General features: G+C 43.0%; 1 protein-coding gene across 10 annotated transcripts in view; it reads left to right on the top strand.

Annotated features, from left to right (window-relative positions):
• TACC2 (transforming acidic coiled-coil containing protein 2) overlaps positions 1–25,464 on the top strand; it is a 234,635-nt gene that overhangs the window by 109,854 nt on the left and 99,317 nt on the right. For all 10 annotated transcript variants that reach the window (XM_019485888.2, XM_019485887.2, XM_019485889.2 and 7 more), the window contains one exon: positions 10,006–10,146. In XM_019485888.2, coding sequence (XP_019341433.1) covers positions 10,006–10,146 — 141 coding nt within the window. The remainder of the gene's footprint in view (positions 1–10,005; positions 10,147–25,464) is intronic.

Raw genomic sequence — 25,464 nt, 5'->3', positions numbered from 1 at the left:
GCCTGGGAGAAATTAGGAGATAAGCTAGGGAAGCAGATAATGATTTTTTCCCCCTCAGTTGTTGTAAGATTTTAACTAACTAATTCATTTATTTTGAGTCTTTATGAATATACTTGATTATGGCTAACACTGATACAGGGCTCCCTCACCATTATTGATTGAGTCATAATGATGAGCAGGTTAGAAAAAGAATGAACACTTAATGAGTTTAGCTAGGGGCCTCTTTCTCAATGTAGACATGAGACAGGGTCATACCAGCAGTGCCAGCAGCATCCACAATGTTCTTGAGCACTATTTAAATTATAAGTGATACTCTGCTGTCTTATATTTAGTTTTCTGCTCCTCCTGGAACAGAAACAAGAAGGTCCATACAGTACCAGTTAGCTCTCTTCTGAGCACCTTCTATGAGATTTTCATTAGTAGTTTCCTGGAAACCACATGAACTCACACCAATGATCAGATTCTTCCTCTAGCAGATGCCAAGACCCACAGAAATGCCTATATTAAGTTAATCTTTTGCTGATGTCTCACTACCTTCTCCCCTAACTTTCTCCTGGTGCTTGCTTATTCAGGTAACCAAGGTGTGATATTGCTACTGCTTTTGTAGCATTTTATATAGAATTGGTCCAGATTTGCTGCTAATATTAATTTGAAAAGTTTCTTTATGGCACGTACATATAATCTCTCTGCATCAGTACACCTTCTCATTGGTTTTGCTTGTGCGTTGATCTTTTAAAAGCTTAGTGCATTTCAAGACAGATGGCTTGATGATATTCCAGTTCAGCTGCAATAAAATGTAATTACAAAGTACTTTTTTGCAACATATTTAGTTACTTATATTTAGCTCCTTTTGCTTTCATGTGAATATTTGCTTATAAAGGCTCTCTTATAATACAGATGGTCTGCACTTTGACAGAAGAAATAATGATGCATGTAAAGCAGGGGTCAGTTTGTGTTAAATGTCTTCCAGATGGCAGTGTGTAATAAGGGATCAGTTTCTGTCCCTCCATCTGTCCACTCAAGAAATTTTATCTTTGCTTTGTTTCTTGAGGGCACTTGCCTCTCCCTGGTGATAACATATCGATCAACAGGAGCAGTACATGGTCTGGTTCCTGAAGGTGGGTTTTATTTACCAAATCCTTAGCTCTGTTCCTTGACATGAAATAGGCAATGAGTTCACCTATTATAAGGCCACGCAATTTCATTTCTATTTCAAAACAAATGAAAAATTTAGGTCCATCCATACTTTATACATCTGCTACATTAGACTATATTTTGTCTATGCATATAAAGCTGAATGCAAGTCTTTCCCTCTCTGCTGCAGGTGCAGAGAGCTTTGTAACAGCAGTCCTACTATCTATAGAAAAGTGCAGGCTTCCCTAAGCCAAGAAAGCCAGGAAGGGTTTAGGTGGCCCCTCCATAGTACAGAGCTTAGCTCCGTGGAGGCTCCCTGTAGAGCCTCCATGGAGCTAAGCAATGCTTGTGGAAAAGCTATTGGGGATGTAGACCCAAGAGTCTGTTACTGTGGAAATCCTCTAGTCTTTTCTGCATACTGAAGAGAGCTTCTGCTGTAGCCATTAAACTGGAGTAGCAGCTGCCATGTAGAGCAGCCATCATTCAACAGCCTGAGAGGAGAGTCCCTTGTGTCTCTTCTTTCCCAGCACCCAGATTAGGTACTGCAGCTGAGTGCTGGAGAGGTAAGAAGGTATGAGATGAAGAATAAATGTTAAGAAGCAAGGCATGCTAGTAAAGCTCAGTCTTAGGAGCTAGGAAATCCATTGCTGTAAGCCTGACTACTCAATTGATGCACTGTGAGACCTTGGGAAAAAATAGCTTCATTTTTCTTTCTCATTTCTCATCTGCGAAGTGCGAATATTTGTGCAAACTATAACTCTGCTTATGAATCAAGCAGAGGTTTTAGTATTGATGTTGGTGATATAAAATCTGCTGTTGTCTTGGGAGGTGGGTATAGCCGGACTGAATAGGGCAGTGTTTTGAACCTTTTTCAACTTGTGGCTCTCCTCGTTTGACGCAAGACATCCCTTCATTGCGAAGTGAGTAGCACCCCATTTCAAAAAGTAATTCATTTATTACAGTGCTTACCTTGTTGCAGAGGGACCAGGCAGTACAGCAGGGCAGCAGCCAGGCTGGGATGAACCTGAGCCTGTACTTATCTCCTCATACCTTGCAGCATCCTTCAAAAGATCTCACAGTTCTCCAGGGTGCCCTGGCACCCTAATTGAGAATCAGTGGTGCTCACAGCTTTTTGGGGTGTATTCTTGAGGATATGGTTAGATGAACAAAATATACAGAGTTAAAAGGAGAGAGGGAAGGGACTTGCTATGTCAGCTGTTCCTCGGCAATTGCTTTGTATGTCCACTCTTATTCTATAACAAGCAGAAGGTAACCTGAGGCAGCTCGCTCCAGTTTAACTTCCACTTACAGAAGGATAGGGGCAGACACAGGGAACAACAGATGTGTGAGAAGTCTCTTGCTACCTTTCAACACAGTATCATTTGTTTGTCTGTATATCCCCCTGTGTGAGCAATACCCCCTGGCAGCAATGGGGGCTTCTAACAGGAGTGGGGGAGGGGAGTGAAAAAATTAGTTCAGAGTGAATGTTTTAAATAAAAAAACAAGAAGCAAATCTAGAGAAACATTCCTGATTTTCTATTCATTTGACTCAGTGGGCTAATTACTGGGCAGCTGGGGGTTTATAAAGGTCTGAGAGATTGCTGGCTCCCTTGGGTATCCCAGAGGATTGGCAGTGGCAGAACTGTACCATTTGTGTATATTGCCCTTTTGCTTTGAGAATACTAAATTGTGTATTAGTAATGGCTGTTGAGAGGCTAGGGGTCTTACGTAGGCACTTTAATTAGCGTGTCTGACCTAGTGCAGGTGATTCATGCCACCTAAAAAATCACAGTTATACCAGGATTAAACTGGAGAGTCCAGGGAATGTACTTCACTTTAGACTATGAGGTTTGTTACCTGTACATCACTGCATAACTAGTCATGGCAGATATACTCCAGTTTGCACTGATCACATCCCTTTTCCTTTCTGCACTCCTGCTGGTCCAAACTAGACACAAGGGTGGTTGGACTAGTTATACCAACAACAAATCATGCAAGTTGTATTTCAGCTCACTTACATGTCCGAAGTAATTATTCGGCCTTTCTTGAAAACATTCCAGCATCATTTACCAATGAACCCAATCCACATATAAAGTGCTTGCTATTGATTGTTCTTTTTTGATCATCATAAATCTTATAGCTTGTAAAAGCAAAGCTTTCCTTTTGTAAAGGCAAAGGCAAAGTGTATTTATAAAATCAGTTTTGGTAGTTAGTTCCACTTTGCATGCATTTTGGAAATGACAGTAGCTAAAGGATGTTTCCATAAAAAATGTTTCCCTTCTGGCTAGGGACAGACATTCAAAAAAGCCTGAGCCTGAATTGATTCAATCTTTGCAGGTTAGTCTAACCTGGCTAGGCTGAATTGGTTTGTAACCACACTAATATCTCCTCTGGACTGAGAAGATGCAGGCACATGCCTGCAATGGCTCAGGCTAGAAGGCGGGAGGGGGGGGGGGTGTTAGAGCAGCCCTCCCTTTCCTTCAAAAGAGCTCAGATGAGGAGGGAGGGGGTGTGGGCAGGCTCCAGTATGATTCTCTGATCAGGGAGAGGTTCCCTCCCCCCTCTTGCTGCTCCTGACCAGCCCAGCAGGGAGTTGATAACACAGCATTTAACACCCCACTAAGGAAAAAAAAAGCCTCTCTTATTAGTTCATGCTCTTCTTAAACACCTTTTCCCAAGGAAGGTACAGAGGGACATTACCAGCTGACCTGTTGATTAGCTCCCAAAAGCCCTAAGTGCACACTGTCCTGTCTGCCTTTGTCTTGTCTACCTTACACTGACACCGCTCAACATTAGCTAGCATACCACATGCTGGCTACTGTCCATGCTGTGGGAGATAGGAGTGGGGAGTCCCTGCTTGAGCAGGGAGTAGGGGAGGGGGGCGGGGGGAGCCAGGCAGACACTGCTGTACCTGCCCTCTCTACTGGAGCTCCATATAGGGAGCAGAGGGGCGGGGCCAGCCCTGCTCTGGAGCAGAGAGCCCTGCCCAGGGCTGTAAAGCAATTGGGATGATGGGGGACTCTGGTTTAAGTTAAACCAGGGTCTGGGACAGACATTGCATAAACCGGTTTGAGCCAAATCAGTTAAGTCTGATACTACATTCAACCAGGTTTATCTCAAACTGGTTTCAGCCATTTTCAAACTAGTTTATGTGCACTGAGCATCTGTTCTGTTACAGATTTAAACCAGTTTCTGATCGCTTAAACCAGTTTATGTGTAATGTCTTTCCCTAGCCTTTATGTGCAGACTTGAGGGAAAATGCCGGCAATGCTGAATCCGAAGGAATGCACATATATGTTTGTGAATGTTGTGGGTTGTGTTTGAGACAGTGAGAGGACAGGTGTTATTGTAAGTAACTTACTGGTATAGCTACAGAATACTTTCAGAGTTTTTTGGAAGTTGTATATGGAACCCTCCCTTAACCCCTTCAAAAAAGTCCAAAATTTTATCTTCCTGTGGTAGTTCAGCCTTGTCTAGCTCTGTCATGACTTTGCTTTTGTGATATTCTGTTTACTCTCCCAACAGATGTTCAAGAGTTGCTTATTTTCAATAGTTTACTTTTGTGCTTTAAAATCTTGTTTTCCTCTAATCTTGCAGTAACTCTATGTAGTCATGCTGCCTGCTGCATGTATTTTGATATTATTACTATATAAGGGCAATTTTTAGCAAAAGGAAAATCTATCACATGATAATGAAAGTGGCTAATTTCTGTGAAAATATGACTGAAAGTATTGGGAGGCCAGTTTCTGTATTAAGTTGTTTCAGGATGGAAGGGGGGAAAGAAGGGCACAAAACAGAAAATTAGTTTAATAAAAGACAATTATAACATTTGAGGCTTCCAGATGGTCAGAAAACTGAATGGGCTTTAATTACTGAAGAATTTACCAGGACTACCTTTTGAGGGTCTTAGCAAGGAAATGGGTGTATACTTCAGGAACTACAAGTTCTCATGCTCACGTATTGTACTGCAGTATAACTGAAGTTAGGGATGCGACGGCAGTTTTTGCTGTTCTGACTTTGCATATGATCCCAAAGAAAGACTTGTTCCCACATGCGGTCAGAGTAATTCTAGTATTAGACAAATAGACAATAGAGATTTTAATGGGAATAGCTAAAATGACTGTCTTGTGAACTGTTGAGAACCTAGAAGAAACTTCAGTTTTCACCTAATGGACCAGTGGAACTGATAGACTTCCAAAATGTTTCCTTAAAATTAAAACCACGTTTGGATTTTAATCCTCAAAGCCATTTGTTGAGCCAAGACGTATACCAGCAGACTCTCCCTATGCCTGAAGAAGGGCTCCCATGCATGAACGCTTGCAAAGAACAATTTTCCCAACTAGTTAGCTGGTCTAATAAAAGATATCAGATTTATCCAAATAATCTTGTCTGCCTTTCTTGCCAAATCATTAAATAGATCCTCTCCTTCCTGTATGTCTGAGACACCTACCGTATCTGTATGCTAGTGGGACACTGGATCTGTTCCTCTAGGGACTTAGGAGTGCTGGAGATGGAGCTTTCCCATTGACTGGATCAGGATCACAAATTCCCCTTTCCCCTAGCCTCACCAGAAGAGAGAAAAAATTGTCACAAACCTCAACATTCTTGAGACAAAATGTAATGCCTGCTTTCAGACATGTGGGGAAGCTCACACTTAGGCCAGGAGGGTACTTTTGTCAAGAAAATAGTTAATTAAACAAAAATGTAGTTTCCATAAACATGGAACAATTAGTCATTAGTTCATACTTGCTGAACATCTCATTTGAAATAAAGATTGAGCTAGATCCAGATTGCTGGTGTTGGCAGTCAGAGCTCAGTGCACTAGTGGAAAACCCCTTTGAAATATGTTGTCTTTGGCTAGGGACAGACATTCAAAAAGCATGAGCCTGAATTGATTCAATCTTTGCAGGTTAGTCTAACCTGCCTAGATTGAACCAGTTTGCAACTGTACAGACATTCCCTCTGGACTGAAGAAATGCAAGCACATGCCTGCAGTGGCTCAGGCTAAAAGCTGGGGGGTGCTAGAGCAGCCCTCCCTTCTCTTGTACAGTGCTGAGCTGAGAGGGAGGCATGGCCAGGCTCAGCACGACACTCTGATTAGGGTGGGGTGTAAACCCTCACCCTAGCCTGCACAGTTCCAGGCTTTTCCCCACTCGCTGCTCAAGGGGCGAGAGTGTTGCCAGATGGCAGCCTCAGCTAGCACTCTGAGGCAAAGGGGGGGAGGGGGCGGGCAGTGCATGAATCTGCTGATGATACTAAGCTTTTCAATTTCCCTCTCCCTGCTTCTCCATACTGTCTGAAAACCTGACAGGTGAGGGAGCCAGCAGGGAAGTGATAACATTGTATTTATCAGCCTATCAACAAAATAAAAGCCTCTCATTAGTTCAAGCTCTTCTTAAACAGCTTTTTCCAAGGAAGGAATGGAGGAACAGTATCAGCTGACCTGCTGATTAGCTCCAAAAAGCCCTATATAGACACTGTTCAGTCTCCCTGTCCAAGTGAAATTGGAGACACGTGCACACAAACACCTCTCAGCATTAGCTAGCATACCACATGCCTAGGGTCTGTGCTGTGGGAGATGGGAGGAACGGGGGGATCCCTGCTTAAGCAGCGAGGAGGGAATGGGGCAGAGGGAAGCCGGCAGACCCTGCTGTGCCTGCAGTCTCTGCCATTGCTCTGGCTAGGGAGCAGAGGAGCGGGGTCAACCCTGTTCTCTGGAGCAGACAGCCCAGCCCAGGGCTGCAAAGCATCTGGGATGCTGGGGGACTCTGGTTTAACTTAAACCAGGAAAGGCTCTGGTACAGACATTGCATAAACCGGTTTGACCCAAATTGGTTAAGTCTGATGCTACATTGAACCAGGCTTGTTTTAAACTAGTTTCAGTCATTTTACACATAAGTGCACTGAATTTCTGTTCTGTTAAAGAGTCAAACTAGTTTCTGATGACTTAAACTGGTTTATGTGTCATGTCTGTCCCTAGCCTTTGTAAGTTAGCAGAGGGATGTGAATCAGGGTCCTCCTATCTCTGAGGAAGGTATTCTAGTGACCACTGGCTGCAGGGGACTCGGAGGAGAGTGCTCCCTCAGCCTTTCCTTGTGGATCTGTTCCACTTTGTATCAATTTTGTATATACTCTTGAAGAGAGAGACAGAGACTTGCTGTGAAGATGACTCTTACAGTGCTGTTAGGGCACTTAGCAGGGAGTGAAGTACCTAGGTCCCAGTCCCTTCTCCAGCGAATATTTAGGGAAAAATTTGGAGCAACTCCGCTTCCAGAAAACATGGTGTTCAGGGGCCTTTCCCAGAAGATCTCAGACATTTGGTCCAAACCTTGTTGGTTAGAGGAGGGAGTTGCTCTTGGCTCTCTCACATATTAGGTGAATGCCTCCCCACAGAGCTAGTCATCCCAGCTAGCACCATGCAGGTCCAACCATTTTGGCAATCAACCTTCAAAACTTGTTCATTGGTTGAAACTCTCCATCATGCTACTGAATAAAAGGGGTAGCACCACAATCTTCCTCCCTCTCTCTTTTGTGAATCATGCCTCATTCTAGTCTTTCAAAACTGAAAAATCTTTTGATCTAAAATGATTTCATTTTTCACTTTGGAAGTTGAACTCTTATTTGCACATCTCTAATGTGCATTCAGTGACTGCCGTGTCCTATGAGCCACAAAAGCAAACTTTGCTTTTCTAAATACAACCACATAGGGGGTGGGGAGAGAAAAATCTCTATGTTGTAGTCGGTGCCTTTTTACCTTTTGTCTCTAAGTTAACTATAAGGTGATCTGGTTTGATCTGGATAAGCTTTGGTTACACCTGGTGTTTTCTTGCATGGAAATTTCTGACTGGAACAAAGTATCTTTGGGAGTTGCTTTCCGTGTAGACAATTATAGGAAGCATAGTAGTTACTAAAGGGTTAAAATCAGTAACAGATGGACTCAAGTGGTTGGAAGGACCTTGTTTTGGAGGCACTGGGTCCTTAAGGACATTAGAGCATCTGGCAGAAAGGAAGATTGAAATTGCAGGGCGAGCAGATTTTATTTGTGCTATAGCTCCCTGTACCGGCTGATTAAGTTGCTGTTGCTTTTTTGAAGATGGATGGTGCTTTCTTTGCTGTTGTGGTTGGTTGATGCTTTTATTTTTATGACGCTACAGAAGTGTTTGGTTATAAAACCCTTTTGCCTCTTGTTAGTGCAACCTGCAGTGTGAGTTCCTCGGTGTGCTTTTTGTTCCTCCTTGAGTTTTGTAAGTTGTAAAATGAGGACCCCCATTAGTAGAGAATGGATGGAGCTGTGTGGTGGGGCTGCTGTAACCGAGGAGGAAGGCTGTCTATTCCTTTTCTCACCTATCACTATTTCAGCTGGTTTTCTTTTCCTTTTCCTGCCTTGTTACCTTAGTCCCAACCACACACCCTCTTTACCTCTCTGCCTCTTTCCCTTTAATTCCACAACTTATCTTTCTACCTACTCAATTGGAAGCACACTTGTCTTGTCCTTTCTGCTTCTCCATTCAGCAGCTTTAATGTGTATTTTGCTGCTGCTACTTTGAAAATGGGCCCAGTTGTGAGCCTGCTAGGCAGCCCTCCAAGGTCTGTCTGAGAGATTCTTCTTTATTGTTGCAATTGGGGATTGGACTAGATGACCTCCTGAGGTCCCTTCCAGCCCTACCTTTCTATGAATTGTCATGGAAGCCATTGTATAATTTGTTTAAAACATCCGCTTCCACATGAGTTAATGAGGTTGTGGTGGTGAACAGTTGAGTTACCTTCCCTGAGATCAAAATATGCTGTGAGGCCTGCCAAATGCACGTGGGTACCTCTGTCTAACAACTCCTGTGGGTGCAGATGTGGTGAATATTTGTTGGGGGTGTAAATATATATGAGACATATTATTGTCCTCACGGAGTGTTTCATTCTTTTAAGGGATGAAATAGAAAGCACCCTTCCTCCCCCTTCTACATTAGTAAAATACCAACTTGAGAAATATAGACAGCTGGACAGGACTAATGCCACTCTCTCAAATTTTATGTTCAGTGAGACTCTCTGTTAAAAGAGCACATTGTGTGCTGGCCGCTCTGTAAATAAACTAATGATTTTCTGCATTCCTTCCATGTTAGTGCCTGTGATTCGTGACTGACTGCTGGTTTCTCATCTCCTTTGTCCTTTCACTATATACTTCCCTCTGTTTTTTTCATAAAAAATAAAGGCTGTGACAAAATTGCAGCTGGAACTTTAACCACCTCCCATGCTGTTCCGTATGTGGCCAAGAGAGGGCACTCTTCTACTAAACTCCCTTTCTTTGCACCACCCTGACTTTGGATAATGAAAAACACCTTTCCTTATTATATTTACCTACTTCAAAACTCATGATTTTAAATCTGTAACCTATTCTCTACTCATCTCTCTTAGGACACAGCAGTACAGAGGCTGTTGTTAGTATTAAAACAATAGCAACACCACAGTTTCCCTTAATTTTTATATAGCAAGATGCTGCAAGATTTCTAGTTCTGCACTGTAGTGAATAGTTAACATAAGGGAACTTTTTGAATGTGTTTTTATTACTAAAAGGGACATTGCATTAGCTGTCATGTCCGGCTGTTGCTTTATTAGAAAGTTTAATTCAATGTTTATAATGTGCTTTTGGAGTTTGGGGTTGGAGACTTTATCCAGGGAATTGACAAAGCCATTAGTGACTGTTTGCAGTCATTTATTTATTACTATAGTATCTGTGTGTGAAAACAAAATAGTAAACTCTTAACAATGAGTCTGCCAGCTAATGAGAGTTATAGCAGTTTACAAATGCATTGAAAACATTGTGGCACCAAGTTAAGTTTTACAGGGTTTATTATTTATGATAATCGTGTTTTTTTGCAGCACTTTGGAGCCAGGTAGCTGCAAAGAAGCTGAAAGTGGACTTGCACCTATCCCTGAGGATGTATCTTTGGCTCCTGCTCCTGTTACTGTTGTAGAACCACCTGCTCAAGACAGCGAGGGATTGACAAGGGAAATAAAGAGGTATTGTGTAATGTTGCATTTTATACAACTTGAACATGAAACATCTGTCTCTGGATCCACCCTTGCCTTAGAATATATAATTACTATTAACATGTTGACATATAAATAATTTTGATGGGAGAGTGTCTTGTTGGTTGATTTTGGTCAAAGGTGCCGGACTAGGAACTTCTTTTGCTCAGATATGTATTATTCACAAGGGCCAGAAGAGGGAGCTTGGACTGCACTGCTTGTTACCATTCGGGTGTTCCTTATGCTTTTATTTTTATTAGTAAAGTCAATTGTCAGGCCAGATTTTTCTCTCTTGGATCTGCATTTCTTATAAAACTGTGTAACTTCAGGCTCAGGACAGGATGATTGTTTTCCTCAGTATCGTTTCTCCTGATGCACTCTAGCTGCTGTTTGTGAAGGAGGTTTAGCTTGACGTGCAGGTAAAAACCTGATGTCAGTTTGATAGAAAAAAATACCATTTATTACCATTTCCATGTGAAAATTGTTCCCAACCTGACCAAATTAATTCACGTCAGCTCTGCTACAATATTTGACAGACGGTGTAGGGATTTTTTTTCTGGAAAATCCCTCAGCTGATAAAAATGACAGTGTGTAATTGCTGCAATATTTGCACTTCACTGGCAAATGAAGTGGGGGAAAACGAGTCTGTAAACTAGTGCAAAAAAGCTGTTTGCCACCATATAGAAACTTCATCCACAGTATTAATACTCTGAGGTATGTGGATTGTGCATCAGTGAAGTGTCCTCAGAGATGCATTAGTCAAGGAGTCAGGAGTTTGCTACTTGTGCTGTGCTTGACATGGCTGAGTATATGTGGTGTCATTTTACATACGTAATGGGCAATTCTTGTTCCTCCTGGTGTGATGCTCACTTTAGGTTTTATCAATGGATTTATTGCATTGCTTTTTGTGTGTGTGGTGATTTCTGTTGTTTACCCTCAACTGTTAGCTCATTGGTTTATTCTCTGTTGATATATTCTCTAGTGCTTGTATACATGCTTATAATAGCATAAAGACAGAGTGGGCCTGCCATAATACTGTATTTGGCCATTTTTCTGATTCTTTTTATGATCCATAAGATCCAAATGGGTGTTTTCTAAGGAAAAGGAAAAAGTGAGATTTGCCTGGATAACAGATCTGTAGGCTCTGAGGAGAATCCCCTGAGTGGAGGATGTTGCACTCATTTTGTAAAAATGCAACTATTTCTGTGCTAGGTGGAAACATTTCTTATTGCATTTGTTCCTCAGTTACTGACATATCTGGTCTCCCAGGACCCGAAGGAATCCTCTGCACGGAGAGAATTCCTGCTGTTCACCCTGCTCAATTTTAAATATAAACCAGAAATATGGGCCATTCTGCAAAGGTCACAGATATTTTGTCATTATGGAAAGCCTTGGATGAGTTTCAGCTGAAAGTCAACTCTAGTTTTACATTAGATACCATGTGAAAAACAGAGGTTTGCTTACCGTCTCAAATCCAGAAAAAGTGTTGTATGGGGGCTTTAAATTTGTGGTCGTCAGAACTAACCCCAGAAAGAGAGAGATGAATCCCTGTAACCTGTAGTTTCATTTAGCCCTAATAATGACTCAAAGAACTATACATAGTTGATGGCAATAATGTATATTCACACAAATAGAAAGCCCTAACACATTACAATAATAAATCTGCTGTATTTTATTAATACAGTTACCAAATCCAGTAAACAAGACAATCTCAGACGTATATGCTGACAAGAATTGTATTTGCACTTTGTAGATAGCAGTCTTGGTATCCATAATATCTTCTGAGTAAAGATAAATACAAATGTATGCTTTCACTGAATATGGGGTCCACACTAATGGGAATGGGAAATGGGTATGTGTACTGAGATGAGAATTGTAGTGTTTTCTATGGGATGGTTGTATAGAGTGAAAAAAATGAAATTCCTGCAACTTGATGCACAGCAAATGTATTTCTATTTGCCACTATAACCAAGCCCATTTTGAACTGTTGAAAAAATTACACTGAAAAATACAGCCAATGAATGTGTATTCTGTATAGTCACAGGCAAGTCCTGTTAAATCACCCATACAAAACAACTGAATAAGAATTAAGCCATGTTTCAATTCTTGACACATTTAAGGCTGGTAACTCAAATAGGAAAGTGTTACCCTTCTACAAAGCTTTTGCCATTCCACTAAATTGGAAGACAGATCCTCAATGCCTTTCAGGCTTGCTTTCAGTTATGATGATTATGATGTTAGATGCATCACAAATGTCACAATTTGATTTAGGATCTGAAATACTGCTAATGAGAATAAATAATTTCTCTTTCATAGAAACACCATAGAATCATAGAAAAGTAGGGCTAGAAGGGATCTCAGGAGGTTATCTAGTCCCTATCTGGATCTAGATAGTGCCCTCTATCTAAATCATCTTATACAAGAGCTTGTGTGTATATCAGCTATCCCTCAATAAGAGGATGATGTCTTCCAGGAGGCGGGGGAGAGGGATTACTGGTGAGTTTTAAGGTGCCTGAGGAATCCAATCCATGGTCTGCAAGTTTTTCCACAGACATGACAAGCGGTGCCTTGGTGGGGAGGGTGGGGGCACAACTGTTGGCCAGGGTGTTGTGCCCTTTCCTTTCTCCTCTGCTATTTGTCGGCTTCGTGAGCAAGATGGTTCTCTTCAAAGCAGGCTGTAGCTTGATTACGGTGCAGCACCATTGAGACCTGTTACCAGCCAGCACTTCCCAATTCCTAGGTTTGCCACCCTTTTTAAGATAAGCTTTCAGGATGTCCTCATAGTGCTTCCTCTGTCCTACATGGGTCCTCTTCTTATGACTAAGTTTAGAGAAGAGGACTTGGTTTGGGAGACAAGCATCAGCCATCCACACACACTGGCCAGCCCAGCAAAGTTGTTGTTTCATGATCTTTGCCTCAATGCTGGTAATGTTAGCTGCAGAGAGGATGCTGGCATTGGTGCAGTGGTCTTCCCATCTAATGCAAAAGATGATAATTTGTGGGGGAAGGGGGGCAACTTGTGCTGGGGTAGGTTGATAGTCTTCCCAATGTTAAGGGACCTTGGTCTTCCCAGTGTTAAGGGAAAGTCCCAGACTGTGATAGGCACCTGAGAAAAGGTCAAGGGTGGACTGCAGATCGGTTTCAGTGTCTACAGGGATAACACAGTCGTCAACATACTGAAGGTTGGTGATGCCAGTCTTGGTAACTTTTGTTTTGCTGTGAAGGCACCACAGGTTGAAAAGCTGACCGTCCATTTGACACTGAACCTCAATTCTGGGAGGAAGGTGGTCACGGATGAGAATCAAAATCACAGCAAGATGGATGGAAAAAAGGGTTGGAGTGATGACACAGCCCTGCTTAACACCAGTACGGGTAGTGTATGGGTCTGTCTCTGATCCATTGCAAAGGACTGTGGCAGTCATGCCATCATGGAGTAGCTTGAGGAGGCTGATGAACTTCAGTAGACAATCGAACCTAGCCAGGACCTTCCATAAGTCTTCACGATTGATGGAGTCGAAGGCCTTGGTTAGGACAATGGATACCATAAACAGCTGCTGGTATTGCTCTCCACACTTATCTTGGATCTGTCTTGCAACAAAATCATGTCAGTGGTACCCCAAGATGGTCTAAAGCCACACTGAGATTCTGGAAGGGCATCTCTGACCAGGGGGAGGAGGCGATTCAGGAGGATACGAGTAAGAATCTTCCCAGCAACGGAGAGAAGGGCAATGCCTCCATAGTTCCCACATGCTGACTTGTCCCTCTTATTAAAGATGGCCACAATGTTGGCATTCTTTAAGTCAGGTGGCACTTTCTCATTAACCCACATTTTGATGAGAAGTTGGTGAAATTTTTGCGCTAGTGCTGTTCCACCAGCTTTGAAGACCTCTGCAGGGAAGCCATCTGGTCCTGGTGTCTTATTGTTCTTGGTCCGAGTGATGGCACATCAGACTTCCTTGAAGGACGGGGGATCAGCAAGAGGTTCTGTTACTGGGTGTTGAGGGATGGACTCCATTGTGGCAGCTGAGACCTCAGATCCATGGTTGAGTAGAGTCTTGAAGTGCTCCTTTCAGCATTGCTTGATGGATACATTGTCCATGAGAAGATCACAAAGGGGTTGGGGGCCATTGGAACATGGCCCGTGAATGGCTTTTATTTCTTGAAAGAAGCTTCTCATGTCATGTTGGTAAGCGAAACTCTGGATTTCCATGGTCTTCACTTGTCACCACTGGTTCTTGATGTCCTGTAGCCTCCTTTGATCTACAGCTCTGAGCCAGTGGTAAGCCTCTCATTTTTGCTGGTTGGAGGGTTCATATTTACAACTGCAGAGTGTGGCTCTCTTTTGCTGGATAAGTGCTAGGATTTCCTCACTGCTCTCATCAAACTAATCTTGGTGACAGTCAGTGGAGTATCCAATTGATTCAATGCATGTCTTGTGAACAATGTTTTTAAGCTTCTCCCAACATGCCTGAATGTCCTTGATGTCATCAGGTAGGTCAGAGAGTTTCTCAGTAAGGTGTTGCTGAAGAGCTTCACATCTATCTTGGTTTTGGAGTGCCTTGATGTTAAATCTCTTCCACATTGTTTTCAGTTTTTTATGGTGTTGGGGTGCAAGCTGCATGCCCTTGGTTGATCTGACTAAACAGTGATCTATCCAGCAGTCATCTGCACCTCTCAGGACTTGGGTGTTCATGGATATCAGTATAATCACAGGCTCTGACAGTAATATAATCAAGAAGGAGCCAGTGATTGGAGCTTGGATGTTTCCAAGTGGTCTTGTATTTGTCACTGTCTGAAGATGGAATTCACAATGTGCAGAGCATGACTTGCTCATCAGCTGCGGAAGAGGATATCGTTGGAGTTGACTTTCCCCACCCCCTCTTTCCCAATGGTGCTACTCCAGAGTTCAGAGTATCTCCCAACTCTTGCATTGAAGTCACCCATAAGGATGAGCTTGTCTTCCTTGGCAGTGGTAGTCAGGGCTGTGTCAAGAGCACAGTAGAACTGTTTCTTGTTGACATCTTCATCATCAAGTGTGGAGGCGTATGCACTGATTACTGTAACATACTGGTTGTTAGTGAGCTTAAGGTGGAGAGTCATAAGGCATTTGTTAACGCGCACAGGGAGTTACAGATTCATAGATGTTAGGGTCAGAAGGGACCTCAATAGATCATCGAGTCCGACCCCCTGCATGGGCAGGAAAGAGTGCAGGGTTCAGATGACCCCAGCCAGATGCCATCCAACCTCCTCTTGAAGACCCCCAGGGTAGGGGAGAGCACCACCTCCCTTGGGAGCCCATGCCAGATTTTGGTCACTCTAACTGTGAAGAAGTTCTTCCTAATGTCCAGTCTAAATCTGCTCTCTGCTAGCTTATGGCCATTATTTCTTGTGACCCCCGGGGGCGCCTTGGTGAGTAGAGCCTCACCAATTCCCTTCTGCACCCCCACGATGAACTTATAGGCAGCCACAAAGTCGCCTCTCAACCTTCTCTTGCGGAGGCTGAAGAGGTCCAGGTGCCCCAGTCTCCCCTCATAGGGCTTGGTCTGCAAGCCCTCAACTATTCGAGTGGCCCTTCTCTGGACCCTCTCCAGGTTACCCACATTCCTCTTGAAGTGCGGCGCCCAAAACTGCATGCAGTACTCCAACTGCGGTCTGACCAGTGGCCAATAGAGGGGCAGTATCACCTCCTTGGTTCTATTTGTCATGCACCTGCTGATGCATGATAAAGCGCAGTTAGTTTTTCTGATGACTTCGTCACACTGCCGGCTCATGTTCATCTTGGAGTCCACTAGGACTCCAAGATCCCTTTCTGCTTCTGTGCTGCCGAGCAGGTCATTTCCTAGGCTGTAGGTGTGCTGGACATTTTTCCTCCCTAGGTGCAGCACTTGGCATTTCTCCTTGCAGCTCTGAAAGGTAGCTGACAATCTTATTCTTGATGGCAAAACCAGTCCCATGAATGCATCTCTTTTTGGTGGCTTTCCTTTCTGAAAAAAGGTGTAGCCACCTCCTCCTCCTTTCAGCTGGCTTTCATTTGCCCAGTGGGTCTTGCTTAAGGCAACAATATAGATGTTATATCTTGAAAGTTCTCTAGCTACTATGGCAAGATCCAAATTATTCCTATGGGTGGTATGACCATTAACAATGACCTCTACAATAGCACTTTCATATTTTGTCGTTGCCGAAAACAAACCATCAAATTCACGGTTCTTCAGTTCTAAGATATTTTAAATAACTTCAGTGGCAGGTCTGCTGATGGGCCAAAGATTTGGTCAGTGCACCTAAAAGACTAGGAGCAAATCTGGATTTCTTTTGTTTCCATTCCTTCGCTAACTCTGTGGTCCTGGATAATTAGAATCCATTTGGTCTGTGGTTCAAGTTCAAGCAGCTTCAAACTTGCTTTAAGAGTGCCTTCCACAGTATTTAAGCTACCCTCTGTCCCTGTCACATTACTAGAGTAGAACAAGGGGAATCTATCTTTCCCACTGTTTCATTGTGAGTAAAGCTAACAGGCATGGGCTTCCCTTTAATCCTGTTAAGTACCCACAGCACCATCACATTGATAAAGTTAAGCACTATTTCCAGCATCAGTTCAAAGGCTGTGCTGATTATCCTAAAGTTACATGTAAGAATAAAAAATCAACAGCCATTTCATTTGGATAACAATGTTTTGTGTCATACACAGTCAGGGCATTATGCAGGTGTTGACTATTACATTACAGATGCATTACATTTAATGAGTTTTGATGACACTGCAAATGTGAAAGCACGAAACAGACTGGGAGATAAGTTAAAGATACATTACAGGAGAGCTTTTAAACTAAACTTGTCCCTAGCCATGTAACTGAATATATTACTTGCTAGAAAGCCCAAGTGTTGCCCTAGTGATAATCTGATCCTGTTCTTTAAGTGAAGTCAGGACTAGGGGGAGAGTTGTTCCCACAGTAAAAATAAATTGCATTTAGACTGAGAAAAAACTGATTTTGAGGCCTATAAGTTTCTGTATAGAATACAACCAACTCAAACTACCTGTGTTACTTATCTGGCTATTAGTGTCTTAATTGGAATGACTCTTAGAGATACCAGTCCTCAGTGGGCACGTGTGCACAAGATGTTTTACTGTGCAGCAGACTAATTTTCACATTCAAACCATGTGCCTGGGAGCAAAAAACTGGTCTGCATTAATTGCAGATGTAAACACTCCCAGTGTGTCCAGCAGGGATAATACTGAGCATACTTTGCACACCCACTCCCACTAGTTTGTACCAAACTCAGAAATATGTTAGTTAAACTGTTTCAGTAGTGTCCCCAGCAGTTGCTCCAAGGGCTGTGTAGGCTGAGGTCTTCAGAGCAATGGTAAAGGTTTCACTGTTACATTTCTGGATTTGGGGTGTGAAAGCAGAAGCAGGTAGGTAGGGTCATGTCTGCTCAGGATACGCAGAGAACCCAGTGTAGATATATCCATAGGGACCAATGAAGGGACTTGATGAAAAAAGTTAGACATTCTCACCATGGACTCAGTCCTATATCCATCAAAGACTGTGTATAAAGGACCATGATGTGGATGGTTTGGACTTGATATCTGGGAGTCAAGGTCAGGATCCAGGAACTAAATCCAGGTCAGAAGCCATGGGTCTGAACTGGAGATATGAGTCACGTGGTCAGGACTAGATGGGTTCAGCAGGAAGCAGGGGTTCAGGTAGGGGTTGAACTGAACAGGGATTCAGACTGGAGCAAGGATCAGCACTGAGGAGCTACCAAGAGAGGTGCCTGCTGTTGAGCACAGGTGCTGAACACTGCTGCTTCTCTGTGGGCAGCCACACCCAAGCAGATAAACACAATGGAAGGGCATCATTGATTTCGGTGAGCATTGGATCTGAGTCCACAGTGAGCAAAGGATTAAGTTGATAAATGAAACAGATGACAATTTCCTTCCTTAAGACTCATGAATCACAATGATCTTGAGCTTGATGAGTAGGGTCCCCCATCCTGCTTACTCTGATGCTTGTTATCAGCATCTCAGCAGTTAAATACTCCAGTTAACCTAATCCTGCTGGATTTTTATTAGATGAATTTGGAATGAATTTGAAGGTTTACTGTATCTAATCCATCTGTGTGAAATGAAGAAATACTTGGAAGACCTTTACTTTTACAATGTGTTCCTCCTTTTCTTTCTTGGCTTTAAAATTCTGTTTCCATACTGCTTCCTAGGAGTTCAAGATGTTTCATTGCTATTGCATTCAGGGCTTAGCCTGCTTCTTTGATTTTCATGACACTTTTGCTTATTGTCATAGTAGAAGCAACTTTTCCTGCTTTCTTCAGATCTTGGAGGATGACTCATCTTAAAAAAAATCAGCCCCATGTCATCATCACATCGCCATCATTTATAATCAGCACAAATAATTCAAGAACCAGTGCTTTTCATGCCTCCTGGTTTTTATTATAATGCCTACAGCAGTTGGAAAACCACATTTTGATTTTTCTGGAGTGAGTTTTGACCCTTTTTAAGGGGAATGATTCATTCTGTTTAATTTGTAACTGCACAAAGCAAATATGAGTTGGAAATTTCAAAAGGGAAATAAAATGCATCATCAAGGCCTTATTGTGTTATAAAGTGGCTTTTTGTTAAAAAGGAGAATTATGTGAATTGGTCTGTAATAATGGGCATCTAGCCTGCTCAGGGCATAAGTGAAGCAAATGTCTATAATGCCAACAGCATAATTGTGTACAGTACATGTAAATGGTGGCTGTTTTGCGTAAGAGAAGTAATACTATTTTCCTGAGGGCACAGTGATCCAGACCCTCAATGGCTTCCCACCATTTCCCATGCAGTAGAAATCATTGCTGAGATCATTTGGACTTTCCATATGATTCATCAGTGATTACAGAAGTGGATAATAATGAATTGCAGTTTGCCTCTAGTTTCTAGTTGCTTTTTTTTTTTTTTTAAGTAACCTTTTACTCCTGGGTCTGGTCAAGTTTTCATTGGGCCAAGGAAAACTGAGAGACATGCACAGAAGTTATCCCCAGGGAACAGAGTGCCTTGTTTTGCTCAATACAACTCTTTAGGTAAGACTGACAAATCTTTGTGTGTGGCCTGTCTGGCTTTCAGCCAAAAGCATTATAGACACGGTATGGTGTCTTGTCTCTGGATTAGGAATTAGCAGGGTCCTCAGGGTTAGGGGCCAGATTCTGCAGGTGTGGAACTGCCACTGAAACCAGGCACATAAGTGGTGGTGTGCAATGGACCTGCAGAACCGATCCCCAATAGAGAATGTGTTGAGCCTCAGAGCTACGTGCTGGGTCCATCCCCATGTGCTACCTCTGGGGCTGTGCACTGAGCCTGGGACCGTGCGCTGGCTCTGGAGCCATGTGTTGAGTCCGGCCTGGACTCAACACTGACCCAGTCTTGGCACACCGCCCCAGAGGCAGTGCATAGGGTCAGTCCTAACATGTGGCTCCAGAGCCTGTGCACGGTCCTAGGCTTGGCACACACCGCTCCAGAGAATAATGCATGGAGTCGGACTTGGTATGTGGCTCAAGACCCAGCATGGTATTGGACTTGGTCTGCTGGGTCTGACCCAGCAAGTGGTTCCAGAGCCAGTGTGCAGGGTCAGACTCGGTGTTTGACCCTAGATCCAATGCAACCAGGCAATCCGTGGGCCCAACCAATGTGCAGGGCTGGCAGCAGCCTCCAGAGCACGCTTGATTTCCTAGGTGCTGCCACTTACTACATCAATTGAAGTTGTTTTTTTCAGGCTACCCTTCAAAATTAAGGCGTGTAATATGTACAGGGATGTACTGTATGCATTTGGAACAATATGGTAAATGGTTTCAACAAGCAGGATTTTTGTGGCTGCTGTATTTCACATGAAAATTTTGGAATATGACATGGTTCTTATTTGAAATGTAATGCAGTTTTTCATTTCTTTCCCCCCCCCCCCCTCAAAGTGTACCACTTCAGGTATATTGTAGATGTATTCTGTGCACAATGGTTGGAGAAAAGCAGTTTTTTGTGCATGTGAGTGTAAATCAGACCTCAGTGGTAAAACCTCTTATCTATATGCTGCAAGGGACAAAATGGTGTTCAGTAGCCCTCTGTTTCCTCGTTATTACTGTGTATTTTACAGGTCCCCTCAGGCAGTATATGGTAATTTCTTTGCTTCTAAAACGAGTTCAGCAGCATGAAAATGAATCTGTCATTACACTAATTAATCCATCCACAAGGAATATTCAAATGACACTAATCACCTGCCCTAATCCCACAAACGGATGGCAATGCAGACTCTAGGCCACTGGTTCTCAGACTTTTTAGATTTAAGGAACTCTTTGATAGACTCGAGGTATCCCTTGGAAAATGCCAGTTCTCAGCTTTCACTAGGGTTATCTAGCTACAGAAAAATGTTAGAGCAATTTTTCTGTTGCAAGGAACTCAGAAAGATCACAACAGGTCAGGCTGTTTTCAGCACTGTGGATTCCTATTTAAAATCTCTGCCTTTATCATGAATCACGTGAATCAAGTTTGCAGACCTAACCAGTGGCAGTGCATAGGGGGTGCACGTGCACCCCCTCAGAGTGTCAGTTCACCCCCTGACAGGCTGCACTCCCCACTTAGGTGATGGGTAGTGGGGGCAGGAAGGAGCACTGGTGCGATCGGCCGCAGGAGACCTCCCTCCTCTCCCCAGTCAGCAAGACTGGCTGCAGGGGGACCCCCTGGTGACTGACTGGTCGCTGGGGGGGCACTTGCCCCGCCTGACTAAGGTGGCACTAGTTGCCCATGCACCTAACAATGCTAACATAGTGTGGCACTTTTGAAAGGATTGCAAGATACCCTAGGGTGCCACGCCACCCTGGCTGAGAAGCACTGTTTTGGGAAGGCTCTCTACACTTGGTTTACTCTATTGTTTCAAGGTGGTGTAGCACATTCATATGCACCACATACAGCATGTATTACAGGCTTCAGTTGTGCATTGGGAAGTATTCTGCTAAGCAGAAGAAGGTCTAGATAGAGAAATGGGGCCTAGGTAGGATCACCCAACTGTTTCAGATCCAGAAGAGTACAGTACAGTTGTACAGTAATGCAACATATGAGCTACTGTTCTCTGCCAGGTGCAATCTGAACTAACAACTAATAAATATTTCTCTTTCATGCACTTTGGTAAGGACTTCTGCTGCTAGGACAAGTGGTTGGAAGTTCTGGCCCCATTAGGGCTGTGAGCATTTAAGTAGCATGCCTAGAGCATAGTGAGAGTACGGGGGCCATAGTCCCAAGTATGTACACATAGTTGTTCAGGTTTTATGCAGTGTTTTACTCCGTGTTCAGGCAAGCACCATTCTAATGATGAATGGAAGGCATTTGCTTTAGTATGGATTTGGTTCAAAAAGCACTAGAGAGACAAACTCATTATGCTATACCAGGAGTGTTGGACGGGGTCACAACCTCTCGGGCAGCATTTTTCTTCTAAATTTGTATAATAGATTGTAGCCTGGCCTGTTGCCATCCCTGCATGTTCTGATCTGGTACAAAAGTCAATAACCCTATGAGTAAGAGGAGTAGACTATGAGGGCTGATCTGCACTATGAGAATGCAGATACTTAGTGGACTACCAATTTAGTGCCAGCCATAGGAAAACTGGAATCCCAGTGTAAGTCACAACTCAAGTATTTAGTGCTGCTCCTCACAGGGTCAAATGAAATTATGTTACTAATATCGGTGTCCTTTCCTGACTTCAGCTTCCATTACTAGAAAATTATGGGGATCAGTTTTGCTTGTGTAAATTCAGTCTGGGAGTCTTAATGGCTGCTTGTACTAAACGTGCTTAATTTTTTGTGGTCTTTTTTACATGTTCATAAAGCTATTTATTCATTTGACATTCATATTAAAGCTATTTATTCATTTTAACTTTGTCGTATTTTGTTGGAGATTCAAGTTAAAAAATGACATTTGTCTATTTTTTTTAGCCTATTGGTATGGGTAAGTGAGCTTAAAAAGAAAATAATTTTAATTGTCTTTTACCAATGTTTTTGTTTTAGGCAAATTATTGACATATGCACATAATTTTACTCTTCTAGAGCAGTGGTTTTCAGACTTTTCTGGCTGTCTACCCCTTTACTCGCAAAGTATCGCTGCTCATACCCCACACTCCTGACACGTCAGTCGAGAAGGGTTGCCACAGATGTCCATGCACAGCAGTCTACCACCTTTATTAAGACAGTCACATACTCTTTGGCAAAGCATCGTGTGCCCCGTGCGTTACCCCAGTTTGAAAACCGCTACTCTAGAGCAGAGGTTGTCCACCTACCTCCCTATGGGCCAGATCCTGCAAAGAGGCCCTGGGGAAGGTCTGGCCTGGCCTGGCCTGGATTAGCACAGGGGATCAGGGAACACACAGATGTGAAGAACTGCCTGTTCCCCCTGCAGTACCCTCCTCCACAGCCCTCCTTGTTTCTTTCTTGTGCCTGAACTTACTTGCTGCAGAGAGGCCATGTATGTACAGCAAGGGTAAGCACTGGTGGCTTGAGCTGGCCAGGGGGTGGAGATTTGGGCCCACATCAGCGGTGTGAGGTTGCAAGCTCCAAGCTGTTGCCAACCTCTACTCTTCTTGAGTCAGTGTTATCAATTCACATTATGGAGCCAGGCTAATGTTAATGTAGTTAGTTATGTGTATGAGCATCCTATGCTTGCGAATAATCAAGCTAATCAAAAAAATGATACATTTAAAAAAAAATCTAAATGATTTGCTATTTCCATTACAGTTTGAAGTTGTGTATGAGGCATGATATAAGCAGTTTGTCAGAGTGCACTTATGTGCACGCAGGAAGCAAACTTAGAGTTATAGAGCTGGAAAGGATTCAAAGAATAATCTGGTTCAACCTGCTTCACAGATCCAGGGTTCTTTGATCCTAAATTATTCAAGAAAGATGCTTGTTCAGCCTCTTCTTGGGAAAGAGATTGCACGACTTCCCTAGGCAGATTTTCCCATTGTCCTGCTATTTGTACAATTAAAGTTGGTTTTTTTCCTGAGATTTGATCAACATCTCCTTTGCTGCAGTTTAAACCCATTGCCATATGACTCGCCTCTTGTTGCTAGGAAGGACAGTGTTTTTCTATCTTTGTACAGCAGCTTTTCAAATATTTGAAAAATGTTATCATGTCCCCTGCTTAATCTCCTTATCTCTAAACTCAACCTTTCCTCAGCCTTTCCTCATGCTACTTACTATCCAATTCCTTTATCATCTTTGCTCACCTCTGGATCCTCTCTAATTTCTCTCAGCCCTTCTGAAGGGATTAGAATTTGCAGAGGTTGATAAAAACAGATTCATTGTCCTTATTTGACTATTTCATTTATGACAATTCAGAGAAAGGGTGGCTACCTGCTATTTACCCATCAGCTAAAATACTGCGTGAACAAATCAACAAGAACAGACCGACTAAAGATATTTTAAAACAATCTCTGTTGCTGCAATTAGCCCAGACAAATGATGTTGGTGAACCCAGAAAAAGTTCTCAGTTCGCTCTTACGGAGAAGGCTGGTTTCATCCTTTTATTCCTAGCACCAGCTAAAGGAACTCGGTGATTTCAGCAGAGCTCCTCTACATGCTCACCTTTGGATATGAGATAATCTCCAGACTTTTACAAGAGTTTATATGTTTCTTTTGGATTTCAATGTAAGGAATGAATTTACAGTATTTTTTGAAAGAGGAAAAAGTGAACGAGTCAGAATTGCCAACATTTTCTGTTGAGGGGGAAAACAAACAGCTTTCTCATATTCATCAAACTTTTCACTAGAACATCTTGACTTTTCATGAAAAAGCTGAAACTAATTTTTTTTTTCAGGTGTAAACCAAAAATGTTTCAAAAGCTAGATGTTCTGTCAAAAGTTGACCAGACTGAGTTGTAACCTTGCTAGCGTTCCTGGCCTGCATAATTATTCCTTCTCCGAGTCGTGACAGTGACCTACACCAGTGAGAGTATTATTTTAATCTGCTCCTCTCACCCTGCTTCACTGCCTAATTTTTCATGCAGAGCACTCAGAGGAAGGGGCCTTCGGAAATCTTGTTTTCACTTCTGACGCGGCTCGGTGGGAGAGGGTTCCCTCTGGAGAACGCAACTGCTACTTGGAGCAGCAACCGAAGGGCATCCTCTTGAAAGCCCCAGAAGGCATTCATTTCCTTCAGGAGTTGGGTGCTATTTTCACAGTGGTCTCAGTTCAATCTTGTCCACAGACCTTAGGCATAAAGCCATAGAAAATACTTGCAAACAGGGGTGACACGTAGGGGTGCACACAAGTGCATGTGCACCCCCTGAGCATGGCAGTGCACCCCCTGCAAAAAGTGTGCACTGCCACGGGCAGTCGCCACTCGCCATCCCACCGCTGACACCGCTGGTGGCGTCTGCGGGCGGTTGCTGAACCCCTGGTCGGCACTCGCCACCCCGCACCGACAGCGCCAGAGGTGTCTGCAGGATCTCCGTGCTTACCACCACTGCGCTTCCGCCACCGCTGTGCCCCCCCAGCCGCAGGGGGCATGCGTCGTCCATGCTTATAAAGAAACCTGAAAACAGGAATAACATATAGAAGGAAGCTTCTTAGGGTTGTGAGGACACCTGTTAGATGTAGATTAAGCTTCCCCTCTCAGCCATATGACTAGAAGGCCGTACCCCTTGTGCTACATGAGAAATTGCTTTCTACGAATCTCCCCTCCAGCCCCCCTCCCCTGCCACAGAATTGTAGTTACCGTGTTCAGCTATGGCTTTTGAGGCATTTTGTATAGCAGGGGATAAGATGTTTAACCACCCTGTACATGAATTTTTTTCCCTTCCTAAAATATCCTTTTCCATGAAACCCTTTAACATGTGCAGCTATCGTTTTAGATGTCAACATTTAATTGACAGCAGAGTCCCCAAAGAACTTTATTTGCATGCACCTTTGTTAGCTTTGCAGTAAGGTCCAAACACAGAAGTGTTCAAAGGCTAAGCTGGTGCTATGGATATTTCATAACTTTTAATGCTATTGATCTCACATTCAATTTAGATTCAGCAGGGGCCTTAGCAACCAACCATTGATCAATAGGTGCATTTTTAGAAATGTGTTTTAATCAGTCAAACTGTCTGTGCTTGCGAGTTGCAGTGTATGTATCATATATTCAGGTTTTTTTCTTTGAATTGATAGGGGAAAATAGATTGAATATGGTAACATGGTAAATCCTGATGTTCTATATTTTTTATCAGCTTACAAAGTATTCAGTGCCTATCACATATTAAACTAGAGGAGTGATATGGCAGTAACTTTACAATGTAATAGTTTGCTCGTG

This window comes from Alligator mississippiensis, chromosome 6 (assembly GCF_030867095.1).
Source record: "Alligator mississippiensis isolate rAllMis1 chromosome 6, rAllMis1, whole genome shotgun sequence".
NCBI classification, from domain to species: Eukaryota; Metazoa; Chordata; order Crocodylia; family Alligatoridae; genus Alligator; species Alligator mississippiensis.
The sequence above is the reverse complement of the archived record's forward strand: the minus strand, read 5'-3'. Positions and strand labels throughout refer to the sequence as shown.